General features: G+C 40.9%; 1 protein-coding gene across 1 annotated transcript in view; it reads right to left on the bottom strand.

Moving 5' to 3' along the window:
• Positions 1 to 5,519: 5,519 nt before the first annotated feature.
• LOC137185658 (alpha-2-macroglobulin-like) overlaps positions 5,520 to 11,744 on the bottom strand; it is a 28,508-nt gene continuing 22,283 nt past the window's right edge. Inside the window, exons 30-35 of the mRNA XM_067593937.1 lie at positions 7,649 to 7,861; positions 7,176 to 7,300; positions 6,852 to 6,942; positions 6,594 to 6,765; positions 6,386 to 6,427; positions 5,520 to 6,184 (exon numbers count right to left, since the gene is read on the bottom strand). Of these exons, the coding sequence (XP_067450038.1) occupies positions 6,180 to 6,184; positions 6,386 to 6,427; positions 6,594 to 6,765; positions 6,852 to 6,942; positions 7,176 to 7,300; positions 7,649 to 7,861 (648 nt within the window). The 3' untranslated portion in view covers positions 5,520 to 6,179. The remainder of the gene's footprint in view (positions 6,185 to 6,385; positions 6,428 to 6,593; positions 6,766 to 6,851; positions 6,943 to 7,175; positions 7,301 to 7,648; positions 7,862 to 11,744) is intronic.

The following is an 11,744-nucleotide window of genomic DNA, read 5'->3' as shown; positions in this document are numbered from 1 at the left end:
ACAAAAAAATAAGAAGTTGAAGGAATGCTCAAACTGTCTCCATTTCATACCCTATACTCCATTCATCATACATTGACTTGTAAATGTCATTCAAACTTTAAACTTCACACACTTTGGAATTTCCTACATTCTTTTTCATACCATTTTCACTATTCAAAGTTCAAGTGTTAATTTTTAAAAAACATTATATTCAGACATATACAGTCTAAGGGCAGGGATAGCTGCATGAATAGCAAAGGTGCCTCAATGATAGTCGGCTTGATATAGTTCTTGGCTCATCAGGGAATTGCTCTGATGAGGGAACGGGTCCAAATTCAACTAATTGGGTCTAACTGGGTCGGGTCTCCTTTTACTGCCGCAGGTCTCGGTGTCTTTATGTCAATATGTCCAATACTCGAGTGGACCTGAACAGACCTGAGTGTACATGGTATCAGCTCTGATCATGTGGTACGTCACAATCACCACAGGAGAAAACAGTGTGTTTTGAGTAGAGAGGAGAATGTAAACAGTCAAGTGAAGAACAAGTTAAAGGAAAAGGAGAACAGGAAGGGAAAAAACAACCAGCACGTCAGCTGTTTGCTCCTGTTTTATGCAAATAGTCGACAGAGATGAGAAAAAAAGTTCTGATAAGGGAACTGAAGCCAAACGCATTTTAGGAAAATCAGTTGTCTACAAGATTTATGCTGTGAAATGAATTTTGGATTTCTGGAATTTATCAAATCTCGCTCAAGGAGAAGTCTCACTCTGAAATCTTACGAGGGTTCACATGTTGTTGAAATCAGCTAAAGATACCAAAGTTTCCCTTTAAGGAGTCGAAATTGGGTAATGTGAAAAAAAGAAAAAAAACAACCAACTCCCTCTACTGATGAAGAATGTAAGAGGCTGTTGAAAGCTCCAGAAAAAGTTCAATGCAGTTTTTCTGGTATGTATTGTTATAATATCAGTCACATTTGCTGTTTATAATGTACTACTCTTACTCTTATCTCAGCCATCTTTCATAGATGTTTAAGTTATTCCAGTGTAAACTAGCTTGTCTCAGTTTGTCAAATTTGAGGGGTCATTACCAAATGTGTTGATGTTAAAACATCTCCTCTTGTTTCAAGGTAGGTGTATATCAGTCAATCTTTAAGTAACTTTCAGTCTAAGATCCCCCAGTATACAGTATGTTGAGGTGTAGATATTGTCATTATAGCCTTACCTCGATTTCGATGACATTGTACTGCAAAAAAGAAAGAGAGAGGTTTGTTAAAGGAGTTGGTTTATTGTTCTCATCACACAGTGTCCTCTGAGTCCAGGTTAAAGTGATGAACTGCGAGTCATTTTTCTTTATTTAAGAAATCAGTGATGATACGTAGTCAAGGCTCCGATGTTTTTCAATCATTGTACAGGTATTTACTGCGTGAGTTCAACACAGTCAATATAGTCTAGAGCTCTTATGTTTATGAATTAAAAATATGAAACAGGTTTAATAGACATTCAAATAAAACAGGCTTTTCCTCAGATTATCAGTCATTCTGATTAATAGTTTTCTTGAAAAAACAATCAAACACAATTCTATTTCATTTTAGTATAGTTCCAGTTATTTCCAATACAAACAGATTTCTTTGCTGCAAACTGTTGAAAATGAGAAAGTCATGATAGGGGTTGACGGATTTATCACAGCGTCAGCAAAAATCTTTCAACTCAGCACAAGCAGGTTTACCTAAAGGGGCCCTGGTTGTACTATTGACCCTCGTTCAGGAGCAGATTGATCAGAAACATAGTCCTGGTTAAATAGCACACCCATGTCGATCATTTCATTACGTAACCTCTGTTCAGTACAACTAGCTGGTGTGTATATTCCAGGTCACTGGGGCACTAATTGAAACTTGTGCCGTTGTCACATAGTGTCACAAATACTGTGATTTATAAATTAAATCTGAAAGAAAGGAGAGACAATTCACTCACCAGACGACTGGCAGGTCTGAGCCTGGTATCAAGTGAAATGACTCTGAAATGGACTGCAAAAGAGATGACATACAGCAGTGTTAAACATCTTCTGTCCACTCAGACATAATCATTATTAAGTTAGATACTGTAAAGTAATCAGTGGTAGCTATCACATCACAGTCTTAAACATTACCATGTGACACTGCTTACTCACTTTGAGAGGGTGTGTCCATACTTTTGACTGGTACTGTATGTTCTTTTTTCACATGCTAGTGTGACTTTTTTTATGCAAACGCTACTTGTCTCTGGGTATTTGTGCTTTTAACCTGTGCTGCCCATTGATGGTTTGAGATACAGACACAAGTAATTTCCCACTAGTTGTAAGTATTAACTCTGAACTAGTGTTATACTGCTAGTAGTTGGTGTTTAGCACCTGAATTCCACGTGTCATGTTAGCTAGCCAGAGCTGACAGATATCTATCAACATGTCATATGATTAAAAAGTTTGAGAAATGCATACAAATTTACATCTGAACAGTCATTTCTTTATTGTTTTGCTTTAAAATTTTGAAAAAGTCCATATACAAGTTATACACGCACATCTTCAATTGTTTGTGAAGGGGAAACCCGTATAGTACTATATTGTGTTCAACATCATAGATGATCAGCTCAGAGTTACCTGTTTGTCCAGGAAGGTAGATTGGTTTATCTGTTTGGACGAATGTCATTGGTTGATAGACCCTGATCATGACTTTCCTGACTTGTCTTGAATAAAATGTGTCACCTCGTACCTCCACCTCCAGTTTCTGCACCTCTTAATTCTGCACTTCAGGAGCCTTTAACAGAAATATATTTTACAGACACTAGCCGAGAAAACCATTAACTCACACTGTAAAACTTGAAAAAGAGTTTTGGAATATTCTTTTTTTTATCTATTTAAAACCTAAAATCACAAAAGTAGGCTGTCTAAAACAATTCTAAAATGTTTTTTTTTAATCTTGTCATGGTGGTTTGTGTGTTACTAATGTATGTGTTTGCTACTGTATAAGTTATAAAATACCACCAAAGGTCAACAAGATTTGCAATCGTGTATTTTGTACATCTGGAGAGCTGACCTTAAAATCAATGCAGGTATGAAACTCTGTGTTGTATGTCTCCTTGAGGAGGGTTGTGTTCTTCTCTTGGGAGACCAGAGTGACGGTCATGACTAGAGTTTCATTGGGCTGCAGGAGATTCACGCAGAATTTGGTCTCAGCTCCAGCTTCAAGAACTGCAGGAATTGCTACCATGTACTGCCTATAGCCAAAGAAACACACAGTACATACACACACAGTATTACTCACTGGATCTGACATGTTAGAAATTTTAAGTCAGTAGGTATGCATCTGCCCTTCTACTCTAAATTACACAAAAAGACTACATGCTATTGCTAGTTTTATAGACACTACAGGTAAACTTATGGTTCTGAAACAGTCTGACCCAAAGACATCCAGCCCAGGCAGACAAACAGTGTCCATGTCTGTGTCCCAGAAAGACCCATGACTGACTGGGGTAAGCCTCAGAGTCAGCAACTGATAAACAAACACATCTATCCTCCTTTCACCCATATCACACAAATACACCCATCACCTCAAGACAATCATTTACAGAAAAAAAAACAAAAACCTGCCCAAATGGAAGAGAAATTGAATTTTAATTTGTAGGATATGTTCAACATTTTTTTTCATTTGTAAAGGTTATTTAAAAAGACAGCCATTTAAAACAATATAACTAACCTAATCTAAACAATTGACTGAACACATCAATTTTAAATACAGACGGAGTGTTGTACTAGCAGAAAATGGGATCTAGTTTATACTATTGCAATGAATCAAATTGGTGTAGTTTTGTCTCTCACATTCAGTAAAGGCCCAATCACACCAAAAAGTGGCATAGCAAAATTCATCTACGTGTCTTCACAAAATATTTGGTTATAGAGGCTTGGTGACATACAGTATTGATTACTTGCAGGCAACTGCTAACACGCTAGCCAGCCGTGACATGCTATTCTTAGTCAGTCACAACAGCTACAAGTTTATTTCTATTCTTTGTACTGTGCCCTTTCCTCCCACCTGGCATTTTGTTCTTGTAAATGTGTAAAAAATTTCATTCAATAAGGACTTTTCTTGCTACCTGTGACTTAGCAAGTTTGTTAGCTGGGTTGCTAACAATAAGCTCACACACTTTTATCGCACTTTTATTTCCAAGGTAGGGATAAGAGACACATCAGTAAGGCAGCTTTTATCTAAATTAAGCAGGCCTAAAACACCAATTTTACACTCTGTGATAAATCATCGAGTTTAAATGTTAGCCAAAAGTTTGTAAGTCTCGGAATACTTACAAGAATGAATGTTGAAGAAGAGTTCTTACATTAATCCATTAAGTCTGCAGTTGTAATCACGAATATGCTGTTTATAAATGGATTTGGGCCACTGGGAAATTGTAATGGGCATTTTAGACCAGTGAAAATATTTGTTAGTTGAAGCCCAGTGATTTGGACTCACATTTTTGATTCTTCACCCGCCAGGCACATCTAATTGCATTCTTTTTCATGGGAATCATACCATTGACTATTGATAGAGAAAGTACTGCTTTTAATTGTAATGTGATTTGCACCCTGTTTACTGATTTAAAAAAAATCTTATTGTACCTTACTCTTCTCAGCAATTTGTTTTCCACTCTTATTCCAGTTCATTCAACAACTCACCATCATTGAGACTGGTCGGCTGCCAAAAAGACAATAGCTGATTAAGGGTATTGGGGTTTCCTCAATCTAATTGATATATTAATGTTACAGTGACTTATTCAGTTCTGCAACAGCGCCCTTTAAACTGTGTGGGATGTTTGATTTTGTCATATGAACAGCGGATACCCAAACTACTACGGCAAAAGTAGATCATTTTCTAGTAAACATACCTGTGTGGACTGTGTGGTCATCTTCAATTAATGATGATGGGTTGCAACGCACCAGAAGCAAAACCCACATGTCTGTCCAATGTTTGTGAATTGCTGACCTCAAGGACAGGGACAAGAGACACTCCTTTGTGGACAGCAATGGACAAATATTGGACAGATAAGACAAATGTTTTTCAAAGAGGAGGGAAGGGGACCCCAGCCGAATCTGAACCAGCGACACTGTGGTTAATGGTCAGCATTTTAACCCCTACGCCAAGGGGCACCCCATAGTTACAGTTCTGAGGAGGCACATGGCAACTACAGGATAGCTTGCATTGTAGCTTCTGTGGCTTTGTGCATAGGCTTTGTAGCTATGCTGTATCCCCTTATATAAATGAAGCTTTACAATGTCATCTTAACACGCATCCTGGGTAGTTTACGACTTGTTCTCACCTCGACTTGTGTGACTCTCACAACGACAACCATGTGGCCTAATATCATGTTCATGTCTTTCCTGAGCTAGCATAATCGTGAGTTTTGGACTGGAAAATAGTGCTCATGTCAATGTCCAAATTGTAATGACAACTGGAAACTCTTATATGGAAAGTGCCTAAAAACCAAATAAATGGACGCCTCACATCAGTCAAAGACCATCATTCATTGTAATTAAACCCTTTATTGGGTATTCAAGACAGGAAAAGAGATGACAGGAAATGAGAGAGAGAGCGGGGGAACAACATGCAAACAAGGTCCCTGGATGAACGTGAACGGGGGACGTTGCTGTTCATGGTCAATGCCTTAACCCCTACGGCTCCCCTAACAGACACATTCACTCCCGGGTCAATTGAATTTGGGGACTCTAACAATCTGAAAACAATTATGTGACTTTCAAATACCACAGTTGCATTAAAACATTGTATGTCCTCTTCTGCAACTACACTACAACACCACTTTTTGAATGTGTCCACTTTCCATACTAAGCTGACCCGCACAACGTTATTTCTGGTCAATTAATGAAATACATATAAAGAAAACTGGAGAGACAGAGTTGAGTATAAGAACAGTTTTGAATGGGACATTCAGATGACATTTTATTGTACATTGTGTATGGATTTCACTTTAGACACATACAGGAGTTACACAGCTGTAAGGATTTGTGGCAAAATGTAACAAGCAAAATAAGTGTTAACTGTTTGTGTATGATTACACTAACAGACATGGAGCTACACAACGTTAAATGAACATTTTTAAAGTGCGAGTCCTTTTAAAATCTTCTGAAATCTGTGATGACCTGAGGACTGACCACCCTTCACTCTTCATGCTGCAAAAGAAAGAAAGAAAATAATTCTGTTAAGACTACATTAGTTGATTTCTAAATTGTTGTACATACTTAGATTATCTGTCAAAACAATTTATAACATGCTGCTTTTTGTGGTCAGGTTAAAATTGGTTAAAATTAGGTTTTTTTCATGTCATTAAATGAATGTTTTAAGTGTTCCTGTATGTTATTGCAGATTGTTACCGGCAGCACAAGGGTAGCTGTATTCTGTCTCAGCCTGGTCACCTGAGAGGAAAAAGAAGTAGAAGAGACATTAAAACAAACAAAAACAGTCAAACCCTCTTCATGTGTCCAAAACTCCAGCACATTTACAACTTGTAGTTCTCCAAATTATATTTCTTATAACTGTTCAGTTTGTTTGTAAGTGGGTTTTAGAGTTAATGTGATTTACTTGGCTGGTAGTAGTCATAGATCTTGACCACGGCTGGCTTCAGGTTCTGCACTTGGACCTCCTGTACGAGCTCTAAGCTGTGGTTGATGGGTATGTCCTTTGGTAACTCTAAGTACACCAGAACATGATCTTCCTTTTCTTCGACACGATCCACCAGCAGGGCATGTTTGAGCTGTGAGGACATGATATTCAGCTGAGTTACCACGACATCGACATCTGACACAAATATTACAGGTTTAAACTACAGTAATAAGTTACCCTCTTCAAAGACTCTGGATCTGGGACAAATCCAGAGAGCATTTTGATGTCCAGGATCACCATGTTTGAACTGGTCTCCTTCCCACTATAACTGTAATGGAACCATAAAAAATGTGATGTTACACAGTGAGATATTACTCTGTTCTTCATAGTTGTACTGGCTGATGCATAGAGAGTTTTTAATGTGAGGCACTGGCAGTACTACAAAATAACTACAAAGTTGTAAACATTTCCAACATGTCCATCCACCAACAGTTACTCAGGAGATTATTTGTTTGAAATTGCATAATTCTTCTATCATTGTTGTGCTGTTGATGTACTTACAGTGATTTTAGCTTCAGAGTGAGTTTAGGTGTGGTGGATTTGCTGGTGCAGTCAGCCTCTGGTTTTACCTCCACACTGAGTGTAGTTACATCAGCAGGAGTTGGGATGTTATAATGAAGAGAAATCTGTCAAACAGGTACACAAGGAAGATTTAACATTCATAAAAAGTTAACAAGAATCTTATGAATTTCCTTTCCCCCTTGAGAAGTACCATCTGGTTTTCACATGATTGTAGTTTTAGGTTTCCAGATTGAGAAAAAGATTTCGAGTGATGCTGCCTCTTTCCTTGGGTGGAGGAATAAACATTTAAAATGAATACATTTTCTTAATTTATAAAATCATTTCTGTATCTCCCCATCTTTTTGACAAAATAATTTCATGATAGTTAAATAAGGGATAGATTTCATTCCTTTTTTGGAACAATAAGGGATGAAATTTATCTATCTACCAACAGATCTCCAGCATTCACTGACCTGCATTGACACACATGCAGTTCCCTTCACCTCCAGGCTGTACTTTCCTGTCATGTCCTGCAGCATCTTCTCCTGGTAGAGCAGTTTGTTGTTCTGGTTCACATCAAATGTCAGCTGGCCACTGGGAGACTGGACTGTCACTGTGCTTGAACCCTCTGGACTGAACACCAGAGTGGAGTAGAGAGCCAGAGCCTGAAGAGCCACCACTGTGTCCTACAACACACACACACACACACACACACACATAGTCGTGTCTCCATCACTTCAGAGGACATTACATTAACTTACATTCATATCCTGGAGACTTATCCTAACCTTAACCCTAACCACCACATGCCTAACCCTGACCTTAACATAACCCTAAACTCACCTTAACTTTAAACCAAGTCTTCACCTTAAAATTAATGATTTACGTTAGGGGGACTTGCTTTTTGTCCCCACATCATGACTGTGTAAACAGATTTATGTCCCCAAAACATGAGGAATACCTGGACCACACACACACACACACACACACACACACACACACACACACACACACACACACACACACACACACACACACACACACACACACAGAGAGAGAAAAGTATAGAAATGTACAAATGTACTTACTTTATATATGCAGCACATATTCATATGTAATAAACTTATATTGTTGAGAGACATGTAGCAGACTTTTCAAATTCATCTTTTCTTATAATCTCATTCATGCAACCATATTGTAACTTTATATTTAACAATAAAGGCAGACATGATTTTTACTTTTCGTAACCTCACAATTATCAGGTTCTATCTGCATTCTGAGTGGTTTTTCAGATATTGAGGTTCAAAGTTTTGACATCCTAGTTAGCAAAACTGACATAAAGTACAAACACCCTTAATGTGCTCTAAATATATATTATCAAAATCTTTTTAATCACATTTTAAAGTGTTGTTTTTATAACCAGCTGATTTCTGATAGAACCTTCTAACTCTGAGAATTCAGAAAAGAAGATGATTTTGTTGGAAAAAGTAAACAGATTTGTCATATTTTGTTTTAATACACAGAATGATGATATTTGGGCACAGACAATGATTTAGCTGCATGTTTTAAAGTTAGACATAATTACATTTGGTTTTCACTGACAGATTTGAACTGATAAATTTAAGACAGAAAGAACATTTAAAAATGTTTCTCTGTTAATTTCCTTTCTCTGCTTTGATGTTTTTTTGCTGCTGTCTCTGTCTGTTGCTCTTCATCTAAGAGCTTTTCTGCTCCCAAATTTACTTATTTACATATTTATTTATTTATTTGTTTGTTTGTTTGTTGTACTTCAACAACAATCTAGGGTCTCTGTCAGTGTCTGAGCTCTGAATGTTTCTCTGTCATTACTGATTCTCCTGCAGGACCCAAGTTATAACATTAAACACACACAAACACAGTTAGCAGCAGGTAGTGTTAGCATCAGCAAACAGCAGCCTGAATGTATCTTATATTCTTACATATTCAAATTTCTCTTTCATATTTGTTAAGTACTCAGAATAACTTAAGTCACTAAAGGGGAGTTTTTCCTTGCTGCTGTCGCCAAGTGCTGCTCATGGGAGACTCATGCAGTCTAGACCTGCTCTATGTTAAAAGTGCCCTGAGATAACCTTTGTTAACTAATTATTGCTAACAACTCTGCTAACTGTGTAATTAAACTTAGAAAGATAGCTGACTAGCATGGTACAGTAGATAGAGGTCAACATCAGCTTCTCACTGAGCTCAAACAAGATACAAAACTTTAGGTTATTTACATAACCCCGGTTCTCTGAGTAATATAAGTGAGATGTCTCACTATGGGATGCACACCTCGCTGCAGACCTCAGAAGCATTAATCTCATTACGCCAATCCTGATTGGCTGGTGAACGTGTTCGTCCGCACCAGGTAGTGCCACCTACCTTAAATAGCTGCTGCAAACGACACAGTCTCATTCAAGATAAGAACCTCTTCTCACTCGCCCAAGCAAGAGGGGTTGTCTGGTGAGACATCTCACTCAGAGAACTGGGGTTATGTAAATAACCTAAAGTTCTCTTTCATAAATTTGTTTCAATGTCTCACTATGGGATGTGGTAGCTCCCGTATTGCCAGGCAAGCTTATCTAGCATCCACCAACCCACAGAGAGAGCTGCTCTGTTCCAGCTAGGACTCCAGGACCACGCGTGCTACACACGGGGCAGAGACGTCCAGCATATAGAAACGGACAAAAGTGAGAGGTGAAGACCAGCTCGCCGCAGCACAACTATCCTGAACAGAAACTCCCCTGAATAAGGCCCAGGATGCGGCCAAGCCACGAATAGAGCGCACTCGCAGACCCGCTGGCGGCTGCAGACCCTGACTCATATAAGCCAAAGCAATCGCCTCCACCAGAGAGGCATTGCTTAGTAACAGGATTTCCCTTATCAGGATTAGCCCAAGAGACAAACAGAGTGACCCCTACCCCACGGAAAGCTGCAGCTTTTCGCGGGGGAGGGACAGCGGGTGCCACCGCACTGTTTATTTTGTTCATTGTTTCTGTTTTGGCTTTGTTTATGTGCTGCGCCCTCTGCCTTTGGCCTGGATGCGTCAGCGGACAGTTTTTAGTTTCTTTAGGAAAATATGTGTGTGTGTGCGTGCTTTGAGACATGAGAGAGGGGCAACAGCTGAACCCTCTGCACCGTAGTCTCCTTTCCTCACTGCCCGCTCTGGCACTGTTCGCGGCAACTGGTAGTCGGGGGTGTGGGGGGCTCCTGAAAGCACACATGAAAGCCCAACAGGTGGAGCTGGAGAACGGGGAACGTCCAGCTGCATCACCGGTGGAGAGAGGTGCTGTCAAGCCGCTCTCTTCTTCTTCCTGGCCTGCAGGCTGGCAGCTTGAGCGGGTCGTGCCGGCGGAGCTGCAGCCGGAGCTGGGGCTTTTCTGGGCCAGCTGGTCCTAGCCTCCTGTCTGGGTGACAGAGACGGGGCTGGCTGAGGTTTCGGCTGTTTAGGGATTTTAAACTGCGGAACCTGGGAAGCAGCCTGAGCGAAGGTTTTTCGCTACACAGGTGGAGAGGGAACTGGGGAGGCAAAGCTGGAGAGCTTCGACCTCCTTCTTCTTGGCTTCACATCGCCGCTGCATAGAAGCTAGCGCAGAGCCGAAGATACCCTCTGGGACAATGGGCATGTCCAGGATATCGTCCTTCTCTCTGTCCGACAGGTTGGTGAGGTTTAGCCACCGCGCTCGTTCCTGTAGGACCATTGTTCCCATCGCTCTTCCCGTGGCCTGGACCGCGCAGCGTTGGATACGGAGACACAGGTCGGTAAGAACCGGTATCTCCTCCCACGTAGCTGGGTCCTGTGTCCGTGCAAAATCCTCGCATATCTCCGCCTGGTATGCCGTGAGCTGCCGCTTTGTAAGCCTTCTCAGTCAGGGCTGACTGAAACCGGTCAGACTTAGATGGCAGTGCAGGGCTCCTAGAGGACATCGTTGACAGCCGGGGGTGAAGGTGGGTGGCAATGAGAGGCTCCATCGGAGGTATACGGAGCAGACCCCAGCTCTCCATCGCTTCACAGTCGAGGGACGAGGCACCGGGTATTGGGCTCCTGCTGGTGTGAGGGCGGTCCTTCCATGAACGCGCAACCTCATCCAGCAGCTCCGGGAAGACGGGGAGAAGTTGCTTTGTCGCACTCTTAGCCAAGGGCAACTTCTTCTCGTAGCGGGATCTGGTGGTCTCCGCTATGACAGCAGGCCAGGGGATGGCCAGTCGGTCTGCAGCACATTTGCACACGTCGAGCAAGTCTGAGCTGGGGAGAGGAGAAGCTGGTGTGCTACTCTCATCTCCATCCCGAAAGGCGGTGGAGGTCCGGGGCTGCGCAGCCCAGGCTGGAGTGATGAAAATGTTGTCGTCCTCTTCATCCTGTGATATGCAGATATCCGCGGCGGCGTCTTCATCTTCTCCATAGTCCATAGTCCGGCTACAGACGCTAAGTAAGATCCGTCTGTTGACAGTTAAGCTAGCTAGCTCCTGACGTAAGATATGCTCCGAGTGAGAAGAGGTGTTTGAATGAGATTTACCTATTTAAGGTAGGTGGCACTACCTGGTGCAGATGAA

The sequence above is a fragment of the Thunnus thynnus genome, chromosome 7 (genome assembly GCF_963924715.1).
Source record: "Thunnus thynnus chromosome 7, fThuThy2.1, whole genome shotgun sequence".
Classification (NCBI taxonomy): Eukaryota; Metazoa; Chordata; class Actinopteri; order Scombriformes; family Scombridae; genus Thunnus; species Thunnus thynnus.
The sequence above is the reverse complement of the archived record's forward strand: the minus strand, read 5'-3'. Positions and strand labels throughout refer to the sequence as shown.